Source organism: Molothrus ater, chromosome 15 (genome assembly GCF_012460135.2).
Source record: "Molothrus ater isolate BHLD 08-10-18 breed brown headed cowbird chromosome 15, BPBGC_Mater_1.1, whole genome shotgun sequence".
NCBI lineage: Eukaryota > Metazoa > Chordata > Aves > Passeriformes > Icteridae > Molothrus > Molothrus ater.
Window position 1 is genome coordinate 11,030,844 of NC_050492.2, and position 18,186 is coordinate 11,049,029.

An 18,186-nucleotide genomic window follows, 5' to 3' on the forward strand; every position below is an offset into this window, starting at 1 on the left:
GTAGCTGCTATTATAACAAGCTGGTGTAACACTTTCAAGCTCTCAACCTAAATAAACATTCAAACACCTTCATTTAGAACCAAGCCTGCAGAGGAATATCAGAAACTTCACTAGTGAAATAGTTAGTTAATAAAATGCAGAAAAAAGAAATCCTATGCTTTCTGGCCATTTGGAAATAAAAACCAAACAAATGAGCACAGAACTTCTTGTGTGTGTCCAGCTTATTTTTTTGCAGGTTTATAGGTTCTCCCCTACTGCAAGTTGGTTCACAGCTATCAAAGTGTGTGCTTTTGCAAATATATATGGTACTAAAATAGGACTTTCTTCAGATCTGACATAGAAGTCATCAGGTTAAAAAAAAAATCAAAACAACAAAAATGAAACAAATAAAAACCCAAACACACATACACACACAAAAAACCAAACCACAAAATAAGAAGAATTATATAATCTTTTAATTGCATTGTCATTTCATTGTACCCTCTTCAAACAAAAATATCACTTGAAAGACATCCAGTTCCCTTATTCTGTTGCACTATACATGTTATGCAAATAAGAGCTGGGGTGGCATACAAAACAAATACCATTCTGGCTTTTCAAAATAGTTAAAAGAAGCAGAAATTGAAAACATAGCTGGGAATTTACAGCCAGGGCCAAACTTTGCAAATGACTGGTTAAATATGAAACACAGATGCAACGGGGGAAGGGAAGCTGGGAAAGAAGAGAGGACAACAAATTTCCAGTTTGAGGCTGAAGAAGGAAATCCCTAATGACTGTACAGAAGTATCAACACGCTCAGTATTTACATTCTGAGCATTACCAATGTTACAGATAAGCAATGTACTAAAAAAATAACTTAAAAAAAGCTATACAAATTGTACTTATAAATACTATATCTTTGAAACTAGTTATGTAGTGTAGGCTAAAAAAATGTTCACAGTTACTCTGGAGAGAGCTGTATATATATATATATATTGCACAGTAAAAAAGTTCATTCAGTATACCACGTGTAAACAATTTTTATCTTCTTTGGTAATTTCAGGACTTAGAGGAGTATTTGCTGTGAGCAAAAGCACTTGGGTACAAGGCACATCAAAAGCTTTTAAAGCTGCAAGATAAATCCTTCTGACACCTTCCAGTTAGCACTATCATTCTTTTAAGAAAAAACATTTACCTATCAATTCAGAACAACACATTCTACAAGTATAACTCAGAGGTCTGGTGGCAAAGACATCAGCTGTTCATGGCTGTTACTCTACAGTAACAGATTTGGCCAAATTTCTTGGGAAGTCCACCTAGAATGAAGAGACAGGCTTTCAGTATGGCAGAGTAATACTAACAATTCTACATTTGACAGTTCATTTAGTGTGCTTTTTCTGACTTCCTAATGAGTTCTGCTTGATTCTAGACACATTAACACACACAACAGGCTGTAGATCTGCAGATAATGACTTGCAGCTTGCTGCAGTGTGATGTAATACCCTGTTTCAGCTATCCCAGTTCCTCCCTCAGGTGTGCCAACAACCTCCCCCTTCCCCTCCCCTTTGCCCCCTTGCTAAGTGCTGTCCATCAATCTTAACATTCCAGCAAGGGCATAGTGTGATTGACAAAGTTCAAAAGATGCCTCTCAGCCCTGGCAACATTGGCCTATCCAGGTGTCACTTGGCCCCTGAGACTTCCCCCCTCCTGCCTGGTTGGTGGCACTCAGACCCCTTCTCTCCCCCTATCCCCGGGCTTAAAAGACACAGGGACCAGGTGGTTCTTGGTTCTGCTGGAGCTGTTGCAACATTCAGAAGCCTGTGTGCTAGGAATAAAGCTCTGGATCAAACCCTCCAGCAGGACCCGTTTCCTTGTCCTTCACCATCGCCTAAAGCCTTTCCACCAGAGGCAAACCCGAGTTCCTGCTTGCCTGGACTTGTCCCAAGCGCCAGCTGCAACACCCAGCCAGCCAGGGGTGTCTCTGGGCTGAGACCACCACGGCTGCCGCCTTTGGTCCAGCAGCAAGGCCAGACGAGCCAGGCACGTTCCACCCGGCAATATTGGGTCTTAACTCCAATAGCAGCTGAATTCATCTGTGCTTCCAAAACCCTCCTAACAAATACATGTTTGTTTTGCACAGGATACCTCTCCAAAGCAGTCATCATTGTCAAAGTGATACATCAACAAACCAAGGTGTACAAAGCACTGACCTATTTTAAGTACAATACCATATTTTGAGATTAGGTTCTCTGAAAAAGTCCCAATTTGCACTCTTAACTAACCAGCTAAAGAGCTTTATAATTTTTTTAGAAGGATACTAATTAAAAAATACAAAACTGAAGAATTGGCACTGAAATGTCACCTCTATAACCCCACTCACTATGAGATTCACTAGCTATTTTCATAGCTAGTGAATCTTAGATATGCCATATAACTGGGTCTCTCACTTTACACTGGTAGGAGGAAGTTCAAAACTGCATTAAAAGGAGTGTTAAATATAGAAAATACTTACATCATATCCTCTGAGAACAGCCAGGTGAAATGAAAGTAACTGAAGAGGAATGACACTCAACACCCCTTGAAGACAGTCAACTGTATGAGGCAGCTCAATGGTTTTGTAGGCAAATTTTGAGCTTTCAGTGTCTTCTTTAGAACACAGAATGATTGGACGACCCTGAAAATAAATTTTTGCATTGTTATGTGAAGACATAGCCTCGACCTGCTTTGAAATATTGTTTACAGCGTGTCTGTATGTGTTTGAACACACTCAAGTAGCTAACAAAGGCAATGCCAGTCTTGCATAATGGCTCTTGACTTTCACTATATTGTAAGATTTGAATGTTTTCACCCTGTAGAGTTTAAACATTATTCCATTTGCTTCAAAACAGAAAGACCCCAAAACAAACAAGCCATATGAAAGCAGGTTTCACTACTGATATTAACCTGTAATAACAACCTGCAATGCAGATGTAGCATCTTATTTATAACTTAATAATTAACAATAATCAGCAGTACATCCCTTTCCAGGTGCACAGCCAGCAGCAGTGCAGTGTGCACCATCTCTTTTCCTATGGCACAGGAGAAGTGAATCAGTTGAACACTGTACCTGCCGAGCAGTGACCTGTTGCAGGGCATTCTGGCACTTGGTGAAACAAGGATCCTTCATGATCACCATGATAACAGGCATTTGTTTATCTATTAGGGCCAAGGGCCCATGTTTCAGCTCACCAGCCAGGATACCTTCTGAGTGCATATAGGTGATTTCTTTTATTTTCTAAAAAAAAAGAAATGCCTCAAGTTATTACTAAATCAGCTGAGAAGCAACAGCCACAAGAATCAAAACACCAAGGCTGTGCCTCTGCCACTTAAATACATCTACCCAGTATCAAGTATTAGTGAAAACACACAGGTGGCTGCTGGGATTTCTAGCAGGCTGTGGCAGCAGCAGAGCTCACCCACACATGGAGTAACCAGAGGAATTTTAGGAACCAAACACCCAGCACAGCCTTGGCTGCAGTCTGCCTTTAACACACCCAACTCCTCTGAGCAATGGGCACGTGTCCATTTTAGCAGGATGTTCATAACATAATTAATGACTTTCATGCATGAGCATCTATTCTCAACATTAGCACATTGCATTTTTTTGATGTTGTTTTCCAAATGGGTCAGCAACTTAAATTGTTAATTTCTTGGTTTTAAATAGACTAATTAAACACTATGTTTATGATGTGAAAGAAACAAGAAAGTGGTATCAGATCCAGGTTCACCTTATGTATGTGTTTAAATGCTTCTGGTTATAAATAGTTTTTTTGCAGTAGAATTAAATTGTAATTATGAAATTATAACATGAAATATTAGAAAAACCATGTTGCAGAAGGCATAAAATCTCATTTTAAATGATATCAAAGAATATTGAGAAGTTCCTACCAAAGCTCCTTCCAGACACGTGGCGTAATTATATCCACGGCCCATAACCAGCAACGATCTCTGTTTGTACAGTTCAAGAGCCAAATCATGTATCTTCTCATCCAAGGACAAGACTTCTTTAATCATTTCTGTTGAGGCACAGGAAAAAAAAATCTTTTTTTTAACTGGAAAAAATAGTTCATTTGTACTAGAATGTTCTAATTATCTAATAGAACAAATACACTTAATGTAATTCAGCCATTAACTTAGCAAATTTGACTGCAGTTTAAGGATATTTTCTCCAGCCTTACTTACAGTAATAAATGTAAAACAACTATTGGTATAAGCAGTGCTCATACATCCCATTTGAATTTCTAAAGGAAGTTGTGAAATATCCATGTAAAAATCACCTTGAATTAGTTTCATTTTATCCTGATTGAAAGTGGGAGTTTTTAAAAATTTCAAACGATGAATTTAGGAGATCAAGTAATATTTCTCATACAAAACTACTTTATTGTAATTAGAAAACCCAACCCTTGAAAATTCCGATCTTCCTGCCAAGTTTCTTGGAAGAGCACTTGTGAAATTGGCAAACAGCGCAGAAGTGAACAGTCCATTTTTCTCATGTTGTTTGCCTTTCAGGATGAGGGGGAGAGTGAAACTTTAATGAGAAAGAAATATCCCTGAGTAGTATTTTACACTGCCAACATCCCCTACGCCTCCTCAAACCCAAAATATCAATATACCTGGCAATGATTTTAGTCCACTTATGATTTCCTGTCTCCTTTTCTGCAAGGAAATTCTGTCTTCAGACATCATTAGGCCAAACATTACAAGAGACACGAATTGGCTGGTATAGGCCTGCAGACAAAACAAAACATTTAGCAGCTAATTCTGCAGAGAGTGAATATGGTCTCAGTTTGAAGTGCTGCAATTGAAATTTGAGTTGTGTTCCACAGGGCTGAAGGGTGAAAGTCAAACACTGAAGAGGAATTACCTTTGTGCTTGCCACACCAATCTCAGGCCCTGCATTGATGTGCACACCACAGTCAGTCTCCCTGGATATTGAACTTCCAACTGTGTTTGTGATGCCAACTGTCAGAGCACGGCGTTCTTTACAATACCTCAAGGCCATCAGTGTATCTGCAGTTTCACCTGGAAAACATTCACACCTTCACTTCAGGTTGGCAGAGATGATAATGATTCCTGAAAAGCATCAAATTCTACCCAAGTGTGTTCTAAATAACTGTACCCACACATATATGATGCAAAGTGCAATGGAAAGCAATCTTAGAGCACTCACTCAACAGCAAATGCAGCTCACCTGACTGGCTTATAAAAAAGCACACATCATCCCTGAATACAGGTGTGTTTCTATCCAGGAAGTCACTGGCAAGTTCCACCATCACTGGTAATTCAGTTAATTCTTCCAGGACTTGTCGAGTCTGTATTCAAGCAGAACACAGTATTTGTTAATATTGCCACTCACTAACATTTGGACACTGCACAAATCAGAGAAAATCTAAATGAATTCTTATTAGAAAAGCTGGTAATTACAACTCACTAGAGCTTTAAAAGCCAAGGTGGAAAAAGTTAACTTCAAGAAAGGTGTTTAATGGCCTTGGAGCATTAATAAAGAATGTGGCACTAAGGAAAGCTAAATAAAAGGGTGAGACCCCTCAATGAAAGACAAAGTCTGAGATAGAAGAAAAAGCAGATGAAAAGCTATTGTCTGAAACTCCAGCAAGTAAGTTATAAATGCATTTCAGCCAAGGCTGGGAACATACAGCCACTGCAGCGTGGTAACTGGTCCCACAGCCAATAATGATCAGTCTTCGGCATCTTCTGATTTCTTTCAAATGATCCTTCAGCCCCCCCAGCAGAACTGCAAACAAATAAACACACAATGGTGGTTTTCATTTTCTAGATAGCACATTTACAAATTTCAAACTTAGTGCAGTTTGAAGGACTGTTCTCCATTACCTGTGCTGCTCTCAAAGTTCACCCTGCCTCTCATTGTGTTGACAACTGATTCTGGTTGTTCAAAAATTTCCTTTTGCATGAAGGCACTGAAGTTACCTGTTTATAAAAACATGAGATGGCAATGCTTAGGTTTGTTATTTTAAGTCTATTCCAGTTACAAAGAGAACTTTTAAGACTAACTTGACTGTGTTAGCCTAAATAAAACCTTAGAATAGGCAAGAAGAAAGGAAGGATGGATAGGTCACTTTATTTGGTTGGTTCCAATTCCCCATATTGACAAGGTAAGTAAATTCCTTCATAAGGAAATGCTCCCCTTCAATTTTTAATTAATAGTCAAACTTTGCTAATAACTACAACATGTTAACACTAGTTACATTTTCACTAGATACTGGAATGAATAGAAGGCTAAAATGGATAGGGTCCCAGACTGCCCATTCTCTCTTGGTCTCAAAACTTGAAATTGTCAGCTCTCAGTACAAACAGCCTGAATAAAAGGCAATTGTCACATCAAATTAGAAGTCTGCTGCCTCGTCTACTACACAAACAGTAACTATCCATTTTTGATGATACTCATTTACAGATGTTTCAACCCACCCTTCATGATTTGCTGCAATTCCATCTGCAAGGTCTGGATGGCCCGGGAAGGATCATCACTAGCTGAACGCTCCAGGCGGTGAATCGAGAGCTTCCCGTCAGTTACAGCTGCAATGTCATCATCTTCTAAGAAAATCACTCTGTTGGTGTGCTCAATGATAGCACTACAGAGAGAAAAACAGAAGCAAGACAAACCTGACATGTCAGAATTGGCAATAGCAAAGCAATTAAATGTGCCACAAGAGCTCTTCCAGCCTTGCTTCACTCTTCCTTTAGGACAGAACTGCAAACAGAGCCATCCTAAGGGCAATGGCTCCATCTGCTGCTCCTCCTGCACTCTCACAGCAACCCACAGCAGGAGGCTCAGCAACCACTGCATCCATTCCTGCTGGTCTGAAGATGCCTCCCAGTGTCCTTGATGGATCCTGCTACAGTCCCACTCTTGGTCTCTCTCTTCCAAGATAAATGTGTGCCTGATGTCCAGGTTCCTGCCCAGTTTGGAACCACACCACTATTTTCCTCCTCCAATATCTGAATTGAAAACATCACAACCCCAACTAACCCGTGTTCTTCCCAAATGCTCAGCTGATGAGTGTCCATTTGTACCCAAATTACTTTCCTACACTGGATGTATTTCACATAGAGGTCAGCCAATGGCAGATATTGCACTTATTTGCAGTTCAAATGCTGCTGACAAACCTTCACATTTTTCAAGCACCTGAGCCTGGGGGCTTTCTGATGTTACCTGGATTAAAAAGCTCTTCTTTCAGAAATCCATTGTACAAGAGCAAGGCAGCTTAAATTTCCAGAACTATCTCACTTTTAAACAAAAAAAACCCAGTATTTTCAGCAAAGTTGAAGTACTTTTACTACCTTGCATCTGAAGCAAAGAAGAATTCCACTGCCTTATCCCCAACAGCATGAAGGCAGGTTGAGCTGTCCAGTCTTTTCATTTGGGAGTTGCAGATGTTCTTCACATTCTCAATGTTGCCTATTAAAGAAATGAGACATTCTAAATGCAAACTCAGTTCTGTTCAGTTAAGATTACAGATTATACAGGTTAAGGGTATCACAGTTACAGAAATAGGTTGAGGCATGGGACTTTCACATGGACTACACATTCAGTAGTATAAACATATCCCCAGCCAAAAAGCTATTTGGGGCATCAGCTGGTAGTTTTATGGTACAAAAACGAATTAATCTAATTTCTAATCATAAAGTAACGGTAATTTTAGTTTTTAAAAATAATGTATTTTGATTCATCCACTTACATGTTCTATACAAAACTGGAATCTGTTCAGTTGAGAGCTTGTACTTGCTCCTAACCCCAATGAGCAAAGGACTCCCTCTCCTAGAGAAAGGAAAGCACAAAGTTTATAAAGAGAAATGTGCATACAAAGAAGTTACCAGACATCGGTGAAGCTGAAAAGACAATATCCCATCCAGCTTCCTAAACAGGAAGAGCCTCCTTTAACCATGATCCTAAGGCCATTACATGGCAGCAATTCTATAAACTTGGTTCTTCTGTAAGATGCACGAAACATTATTATATAAGTAATTTCCATGTGCCTTAGTGATTCTATACCTGTAAACTACATCCAGGTAGAGGAAAATGTGAATATATGTGAATAAATGTGAATATGAACCTGCTGTTTTCTTTGCAGTAATCAGAAAACATCTTAGTACAGGGACCAATTTGAACCAAAGCTTACTTTGCCTCTCAAGTGAGACAACAGTAAGCTCCTGTGCTCTTTAGAATTGAAGTACTGTTACACTCTTTAGCCTTTCGAACTCAGAAACATCAACCATCCCTACTGTACCTCTGAAACTGTAGAATATTAAGATATTTTTTTAATTATATGGGTTACATGTCACTGAAGACCTTATTAAAAAAATATCACAGGAATAAAAGAACAAGTCACACTCAGATTACAAGATTAGCTTCTCTTAAATCCCTCAGCCCTAAAAACCCAAACCTGAACCACATATAGAATAGTTCATTTCAGAAGATGTTCTTCAGTTGGAGTGATGGTACAGCTGGCTTTTTCAAAATTTTAATGTAGTCTTATTTTAGACCACTGAAGCAATGGGCTTTTGGGTTGTAATATAAAACAGTCTTTATTCCCATCACTTGCTATTTTAATCACTTGCTATGTCACTTGCTATTTTAATATCTTTACATTTCCTGAAAGTTGTTTTTCAAGTCATAAATAAAAGTAGAACTTAACACAGAAAGACGCCATAAATGCTGTGACAGCTATGGAACTCTATTTGTGTAACCTGTTACTATGATGGTCTTTCAGCCCACATGAATATACTTATCTCAGTCTTTACTCAATGAGAACTAAAAGTGAACAATATCCCTCTCCCCTTTTTGATAGAGGAAAAATGTTAGCATGCTCTTAATACAAATTTAGAAACACTAGATACACTGAGATTCTTTATTGACTCACTGATTTTGGTTAATTAAGCACTTTAAACATCAATATTTTAGTATCTTTAAGAGGCTGGCCTTTTTTAACCTAATAAAAAGCATGCATTATGTATAAAATGGACTTTTACTAACCTGGTAGCAACAGCTTCACCTGGGTAATGGATGCTCTTGAAAACCAATGCAAAAGCACCTTCCTGGAAACCATGAATACAAAGGAGAAAAAAAAAAGATCCTAAAGAACTTATCTCAAATAGTTGCATCTCATTAAAGTGAGGCCCCTCTCTGAAGAGGCACTGAAGGAGCTGCTATCAGGAGTCTCTTCCTGGAGGGCAGGCTGCACCTTTAAAGGAATTGGCCATGGAGCAGAGCAAGCTGACATGCACATTAATGGTGCATCAGGAAGTGAGCACTTAGCCTCTCTTTATAAATAAAACAAATAAACTTGAATGCAAAGGTTATGAAACTGTCAGAGATGCTACTCATAATCAGCATGAAGATTGTTAGACATTTACTTTCAGTAAGACCTTCAATTGGAATTTTACTTGTAGTGCATTACCATGCAGTTTAACTAAAAACCTGGAGTTACTATTTCTAGTTCAAGCAGCAAATTCTCATTAATGTATTTCAAAAACAAAACACAAAAAAATCCACAACAACAGAAAAAAAAACCCCAAAAAACAGAAACAACTCTACAGCACTAACACAGCTGGCAAACTCCTGGAGGAAGATTCCCAAAGCAGGAGCGGAGCCCCCCCACCCTGCCAGCAGGACAGAGATGGTGACATCCCCTCCTCCCCCAGGGCTGCACTCAGAGCACTCTGCCCCTGTTCTGGGGGCAGGGGAATCTTCCCTTCCCCTCAGCTCTGGGGCTGCTCCCTCTTGACCCACACAGGCCCTGCCTTGGTGTGGATTCCAGCCCTGCTGCAAGGAATCCTACAGAGCTGCTTTAAAGAGGAGACTCAGAAACTGCAGGAAGGGGAGGGAAAACATCTGCCCAGAGACTGGGGGAGGAAACAAAGCCAGCTTTCTCCAAGTTTGCAATGCATCTATCAAAGTTTTTAAGCATTCACATACTGAGTAACAGTAGATTCCCACTTCACAGTTTGGAAACCAGTCCAGCTTGTTAGATCTATTTCCAAACAGGAGAGCCAAGGCATTGGCCAAACTTGAATCACAGCAGTGTTTCAACACGATCAGAATAACCTTTAGGAACACACTGCCATTTATGAGAGATTTTAACCCCAGAGGCTCCTATTACTTTTTTTTAAATTAAACCGCTTCATTAAAAAGCTGTGTTAACTTCTTGCTAAAAACAAAACAAGAGAAAAAACTGAACAAACAAAACCCACTGCTACTGCTATTTAAAGATTTAACAGTGAAAAGCCTTTGAAGTCTCCAAAATTTTAATCTCATTTCTTGGTCTATTAAGCATTATTTAGAAGCCTAAAAGTGTTATTTGCAGCATCATTCTAAGAACTCCTGCACAGGACCTCAATGCATAAGGTAAAATGCTAAAGAACCCCACAAGTAGCTTATACTGTTGTACAGGGGGAAAAAAAGTTATTTCCCACTTACCAACTGTTGAATAACTCTCTCTACCAAGGCTGAAAAACTGGTGTCTTCACTCTCTCTGTTGTCATACATGTACTTGATCAATTTGGGGATTGTTTCTGTATCTGTTTCAGATTCAAATTCATATCCTTTGCTCTCCTGAAATATCATATAGAAGAGTAAGAATTGTGTCCATCTTCAGGCAGCAAACACTGAAGAGTTTCTCAGCTGCCTCCCACCAGAAACTGCAGCCAGAGCTTGAAGCATTACATTGGACCAGTGCATATAAATCACTATAGATAAAATACAAGGACTTATGTTATAGATACTCTTTGGGAAATTCTGGAATAGGACCCATAGTAAGACTTGTTTGGCATCTGTGAAGCAGCAAGAGACAGGAAGGAGCCCACTCCACAAACCCTCTCAGAGAATCTCAGCACAAACTGCTACTCTGCTCATAAATACTTTGCATTTAGGATTACAGGAACATATTGTGCTTCACCAGCTCCTGAGTATCGTTATTAGGCAGACCCTTTCACACAGCTTTGTTATAGATGATATCAAGCAACTTGAATTCATGTTCCACTGAAGTCATGAACAACCTGATGGTAGTTCGGGGGAGTATTAATTTTCTAGTTTTAGAATTGAGTTGCCACAGACTCACCAGAAATTTTCTCAGGTCCTTATAGTTTGTGATGATTCCATTATGGATGACAACAAATTCTAAGAGAAAAAAAAAAAAAAAAAATATATATATTCATGAGCAACAAAAAATTAAGATATTTAATTCAGAACGCAAAATTACAAGGGGAAAAAAAGCTTAGAATGACACTTGAAACCACCTGCTATAGCTTTCAGACCTACAGTTTATCACAACATGGACAACTGCAAGCAGAAGCTTACAAATTCTGAAAGTATACAAAGGCAGTTCCAAATTATTGAGAGAGTTCTAAACTACACCTAGTAGAGCACCACACGAAGTGAAGAATGCTATGAAATCTCCCTTTTCTGGACCAGGCAATATTGACACATTTACATTTTCAGTCTTATCTTTCAAAACAAGAATGTTGTACTTCAATTAACTTGCAATTTTCAGAAAACAGATCTCATTAATTTTTAGTGTTGCTTTAGTGCCTGAGAAGAGTCTGTTTCATTTTAAACGTGTCTGAGCTAAATAGAATGGCAACAGCTTAGCCCTACTATCAAAAATAGATACCATAACAATAATAAGAACATTTGTGCTCTGTGGATTGAATCATTTCAGATTTGTGTGGTTCGAGTGCTGCAGAGATTACGTACCATTCCTTTTATCTGATCTCTGAGGGTGACTGTTTATTGCACTTGGTGCTCCGTGGGTCGCCCAGCGAGTATGAGCAATTCCAAAATGTGTTTCAAAATCTGTTTTTGAATCCAGGTCATCTTGTTCTATACAGGAGAAATTCAGTTTACTGAATAATTAATATTGCCTCTCTCCCTCTCTCTCACACACACACGATTAGTAAAACACAAAGACAATTCCTACAGGCAAAAATCTAAAAGTTATCTTCTGTTTTTTTGGGGTTTTTTTAAACCATTTGTTTTCTTGACATTATACTTCAGAAAGTTCAAGCTACTGTGATTAAAACCTTGTTTGCCAAGACATGAGCATTTTTAGCCACAGACAGGCTAACAGACCCCATTACTACAAATTATAATGTAAACGTATTAAAACACAACTTCAGGCTTTCACAGATGGAAGCACTGCATAAAGCAGATTGTGATGACAGCCAGCTGCTTAAATGGCCATAAATTCTGTCAGAGTGCATGTTTCAGCATTTCAGCCATGCAGCACAGAAATCACATGAGCAAAGAGCCAAAGGAGCCCAGGTTCTGAACAAAGGAGCAACCAAAAGAAGGGAACATAGACTGACAATTTCACAGTGCTAGATCTGAAAATCAGCTTGCTTTTTAAGTGCAGATTTGAGGGACACAAAAAAATTAGGATTTCCCAATGCAGTTATTGCTGATGCAAAATCATAACTGCAATTTTATGGTCAGATAGTGTCTGACTGGGAAGCCAAAGTAAAGGAGTCATTTTTAACACTTACTGTACAACTCTTCTTCCAGGGCCTTTACTTTTCCTCTTTTCTTAACCAGTTTGATGAATCTTTCTTTATCTTCATTATTATTTCCATCAATTGCCACTCCTACAGCAGAGGACACAGTCATAAGTGTTACTTAAAGCATGAAATACACTAGAATGAGGAAAAGGCTGAGAAAATACACACAGGCACACACCACTGAAATTAGTATTTTTAAATTATCCTTTAAAGGGATATAGTTAAAATCTGTTGCTAGACCTGTGCATGTTCAAATGAAACCACATCAAGTCTATAACCACTGCACAGATTAAAACATACATGAGCCATCTCAAATTGTATTTGACAACAAACTGAAATATTTTGCCTGATGAAATGAGCTAACTCAAATTTAAGACAAGTTTAATCTTCCCCATCCTTCACATACACAAAAAAGGCTGAGGCACAAACTACACGGCCCTCTATAGAGATCTTTTTCCACACCCTGTTTGTTTTGCTTCCATGTGCTAACCTCAACCATCAGCTTACACGTACAACCTCAGCCATCTTATTACAGAGCTAAACACCCAATTCTATGTCCTTTTCTAAGGAAAGCTGGAGCACTCCAAGAATCAAGCTAATTAGTTCTGTTCTGTTAATCTGTAGAATAAAGAAAGAAAAATCCAAGAGGCCAGACACTGAAAGTACCCAAAAAACCCAAAATGGAATGAGCTATTGGTTGCTAAGATTGATTTGTTGAGTTGGTTAACATACCTGCAGAGTCATAGCCTCTGTATTCCAGTCTCTGTAATCCTTTTATCAGAGTTTCATATATTTCCTTCCTAGTGCGGGGCACTCTGTAGTTTAGATAAGCAAAAATTCCTGTTTAAAGAGAAAGGGGGAAGGAGGGGGGAAAGAAGCAGAGAGATTATTTTAAAAATTTGCATCACTTCAGAGTCACTCTTTCAAACTAGTGTCAGGGAGAAGTCCTAGGGGCACCCAGCCTCCCATTTAGTACAATTCCTTCTAATGCATTTTGAAATGAAAGAATTCAAGTACAATAAAGGACTCAGAAGCCTAATTTCAACACATAAACTTCACTGGCGAGTTTCACTCTCCTCATGTTACCCCCCAAGAGTTAAACAGTTAGGAGAGGTAAAAAAAACTTCTACTTTTCACGAAAACCACAGCTGAAAATGGGAACATTGTGATCTATTTCATATCCAGGCATTCAGAGAGGGAATATATTCACCAGTACTAACACAAGGAGACTTTTGTAATCCAAGTCATGGCCTTAAATACCCATGGGTAGGTACGAGGCACAACATCTATTTCTGAAAGGCTCCAGCTTAATCCTGTATGCAACAGCCACTTCAGCAGAAAGAGAATGGAGAGGCAAACACGAGGAAAGGGCAGAAGTCAATGGGGTAGGACAACAAAGGAACAAAACAGAAGGTACAAAGCAGGGTCACCCACAACACGAGCACTCCCCCTGCGCTGCCTCAGCACAATCCCAAAGCCAGGCGGGCACAGGAGCCCCGGGCGTGCCCCTGTCAGCTCCTCGAGTGCCCTGAACTCACTCCCTGGTCCCTCTCCTCTTGAATAGACCAGGCAGAGACCAAGAAGCAGCTTTTTTTTTTTTTTTTTTTAGTTTGGGGCTTGGTTCCCCACCCTAATTTTAATTAATTTATTTATTTATTTAAAGTACACAGGCATTTTTTTATTAGAAGGGTGTTTGGGATGTCGTTTTGTCTTTAGAAAAAGATGTAATGAAAGAATCACCTGCAAAATAAAACACAGCCATTCCTTTTCTCTGCCTACTGCTCTTCGTGCCACTCTGGTGTTTATATGGATACATTAGGCCCTTTTATTAACTCTTGCAAATCTGTACCCCAATAAAGCAAAAACAACTCATTTCGCTGTTTCAGCAGTTTGTCCGAGCAACAAATCAGGACTGGAGCCTACAGTAAGAAAAAACCCCAGCCTTTAAGAGCTCTACAGATAAGCAGTTCAGACAAGTGTTTTAGATAGAGAAGGCCTTTGTTTGAAATTTAACACCCTCTTCCCCCTCAATTAAGGCTTTTGAACTGTAAATGGCCATGGTGAAGAAGCTGTTATAATGATATGCCAATAAATCTCCCTTACAAATATTACTGTGAATTTGGTTACTACACTGGTTTATAAGACATTAATACTGTTGATTTGACAGTGACACAAAGAGAGTATTACATGTGCCTCTGAATTTATTTTGGAAAGATTAAAGGGTGGATAATACTTTTCTGCTTCAGAAGTGAGATTTATGAGAAGCTCAGCCTAATTATTTCTAGTGCATCCAACATTAACGGAGACATTAAGACAATAGTTGCATTTAAGGAGGTATTTGGGAATTTGAACTGCTTGATACTGTTCTTCATGGATGCTTTGAGAAATAATGCCTCTGGTTATAAGCAGTCACTTCAGACTGAGAGCCTGTTGATCATTTTTCCAGACAGATATTTACCGTTCTCTGGCACTAACCACGGACCTCAAAAGCAGCATTCAATTTCTTCAATACGAATTTCTCAACATCATTCCAAAACATTGCCACACCTCATTTCAGATCCAGCTCTACTTTCTAGGCCAGATTTCACAATGAATTGGAGCCTCAACATCCTTGTATGTTCCATGTGGCATCTTTCACTACACAGAGCTCCAGGAAGAACCTTCCTCTGGGACAATCCCTACAATGCTACCAGTGTGCTGCAGTTGTTAAAAAGATCCTTGTTTCCAGGGAATTGGAGCTGCACTTCCACACAACGTGCATTAGAAGATGCAGAAGTCACCAGAGGCCATTTAAAATGAAAACAAAAGCTGCAGTCTGACTTCAAAGAACATGTTATAAACTCTTCCAGTTAAGGGAAATAAATCTTACTCTAAGCACTGAGAGTAACACTTTCTCTAGTACGTTTCTGTTTAATGATTTATCCACTCACGTATTTTTTCCCTCCTCAGTCATCATTTTGGCCAGATTTAAAGCACATTACTCAACTCATGTAGAAACAACTTGTGATAAAGATTCCTTGTATCTTCATTCTTTCTGGAAGCACACCAGTATGACTGAATCTCAGTTGAATCATCTTATGATAAGAGTTTTGTGATGCAACCAAGTTCCTTTATGATGGCCTCCCCAAGGTATTAGATGCCATTACCAGATCATGCTTCCTTAAGAAGACTCAAAAACATAAAATCTAGGAAAAGCACCCAAGTGTTTTACTAGGGCATTGTCCTCTTGATCTGAATGCTAAATCTAGTTTATAACTTTCCATAATCACAGTTTGCTTAGAAGGATGAACTAGGTCAATAGTGTATGGCTTACCTATAGAAGCAGATGCTAAAAACAGAAAGAGAAGGTTGCTAAAACATAATTAAAACCAGCTTCAATCACATGCAGACACTGAAAGCAAGGCTCTCCCTTTACATGCGTATCAAGATTTTAGAGCTTCCCTTTTCAGGATTACAAGCAGAGCATCAGAAGAAGGAAAAGTAAATTGAGTATTTTTCTGTGGGAAAATTCCACAAGAACTCTTGCAATTGCAAGACTTCACCAAAATCGACAAGGGGGCAGCCTATACTTGAAGTTTGAACAAATTTATTTACTTTTTGAAAAATAAAAGGATACCCCTAAGCACATAGTTGATGCCAGAAACTTAGCTTTGAAAAGGTTTCAGCTTCATATCCTGATGAAACTAACTTTGATTTAAAAGAGGTCATCAGTTTAAGTGCATCTTGACTTTTTTTTTTAACCCTGAATACTTTTGCTTGAATACTTTGGCTATACTGTTTTACATGTGAGAACGATAACATCTTGACTTTGCTTCCTTACGAGCATGTTTATAGCAGAATTTATGACCCGTGTATTTTCAAAACATAAACCAAGGGCTATAAATCTTCACGTGCTACCTGAAGCCAAAGAAAACACAATAGGGTCCATTATCAGCACTTAAACCTGGAAAGATATGAAAAAATAAAAACAACAACAAAAAGGTAATTTCAAAACTGCTGGTTGCAGCCTCTAGAACTCCTACAGAGATCAGCATAGTGGGCTGGGGAACATTGCTCATGGAAACAAATGTAATATAAAAGGTTTCTAAATGCTGATGGGAAAAACCCTTGCTCTACTCTCACTTACCCTTGATGAACTGCTGCTCTTTGCCATTTCATACTGAGTCACTTGCTCCACCCCAAGCTGGATGTTCTACCGAACCCCTTGAACACTGTTAACACCCTCACGTCCCAGTCAATGCACAGCCCAGACATGCAAAGCTTTTTATATTACCATGATATGTCTCAGGGCTTGCCGTGGATACCCCAGGGTGGCTCAGGCACTGGGCCAGGTCTCTCACCTGGAGGGGTTTTGTTTAGAAGACACCGAGTTTGTCTCATTGATAGTGATCTGTCACGTAGGAGCTCACACAATAGCAGCTGAAACAGTATCACCTCTGCTTTCCATTCGAGTGAAAGAGGATTCCAGAGCTCCTTGCTCCTTTTGAGGTTACCATTGAAAAGGATGAGCAGGCAAGGAAAAGATACCTAATTCAGAAAGTACAATTTTGGGAGCAGTAACCCAGCTCACTATCAGCCTGCATCCCACAAAAGAGGTTTTGTTGATGGCGACTAAGAAGTACAAGTGCGAAATTTTCTACTTTCATCAGACCTGAGAGGAGATGTCAGGGAAAGATTTGCAAAGTTTCACCAAACTTTCCTCCATAACCAAATAAAATCGCGTTAGCAGCTTCCAAACCCACACTTTGATTTCCATCTGATCTGAAGCGTATCGAAGCAATTGTGTACACGCTATAGGAATTATCTTTCCATGTCATCTTTATTAGAAAAAATGAGGTGAATAAACTCACAACAGCTAGGAATTAAGCTCCTTCACTGCCTTTGTTTGAAAGCCACAAACTCTCCCTTATCGCTGCAGCTCGGAAGTGAGTCACGATTAATCAATCCCTAGTCCCGGATTAGGAAAGACAGAGCCCAGCGCATCCCGTGCATCAGAGGCAGCGGGACCAGGAGCAGAGGTTAACCGGGCACCCCGGGCACCCCCGGGCAGCGGGAACGGGACCGTTTCCATCCCAAGACCCGGGGACCATCCCAAAACCCGAGGACACGCCGCCAGGCACGGGGGGCTCGGGGAGAGAGGAACGGAACGGGGATCGCCTCTCCTCGGGAGAAGGGCCGGGCCGAGGGGCTTCACCTTCACCTGCCGGGCGCTCCCTGTCCTTCCCACCCCCCCAAAAGGATGCAGCGGGGCCAGTCCCGAGCGACGCTGCTGGGCTCGGGGACAAAGCCGCCCTTGTCTCTTGCTGGCCGGGCTCAGCCCGCGCTCCGTCACTCACCGCACATGGTGGCAGCGCACGGTCCCTCCCGCTCCCGGCGAGCGCGGCTGACGCCGGGCCGGCCCCGCCGCCTGCGGCTCTTATGCTCCGGTTACGGGGCCGGGCCGGCCCTGCCTGCGCCCGCCCCTGCCCGGGGCCCCGCGGGGGCAGAGCCCGGGGTAGGGACAGAGCCCGGGGAGGGGACAGAGCCCGGGGGGGACAGAGCCCAGGGAAGGGACAGAGCCCGGGAAAGGGACAGAGCCCGGGGAGGGGACAGAGCCCAGGGAAGGGACAGAGCCCGGGAAAGGGACAGAACCCAGGGAAG

The 18,186-nt window shown here is 40.4% G+C and overlaps 1 protein-coding gene across 1 annotated transcript; it reads right to left on the reverse strand.

Moving 5' to 3' along the window:
* Positions 1 to 440: 440 nt before the first annotated feature.
* Positions 441 to 17,938, reverse strand: GFPT2 (glutamine-fructose-6-phosphate transaminase 2). The gene is made up of 19 exons (XM_036391352.1): positions 17,883 to 17,938; positions 13,279 to 13,386; positions 12,535 to 12,633; positions 11,747 to 11,872; positions 11,112 to 11,170; positions 10,472 to 10,606; positions 9,029 to 9,090; positions 7,734 to 7,813; positions 7,336 to 7,453; positions 6,463 to 6,626; positions 5,869 to 5,964; positions 5,673 to 5,770; positions 5,210 to 5,330; positions 4,883 to 5,040; positions 4,632 to 4,746; positions 3,907 to 4,034; positions 3,086 to 3,253; positions 2,492 to 2,653; positions 441 to 1,295 (listed from the first exon to the last, which is right to left on the reverse strand). The coding sequence occupies exons 1-19, from the start codon at positions 17,887 to 17,889 to the stop codon at positions 1,251 to 1,253; spliced, it is 2,049 nt and encodes a 682-aa protein (XP_036247245.1). The 5' UTR covers positions 17,890 to 17,938; the 3' UTR covers positions 441 to 1,250.
* Positions 17,939 to 18,186: the final 248 nt, after the last annotated feature.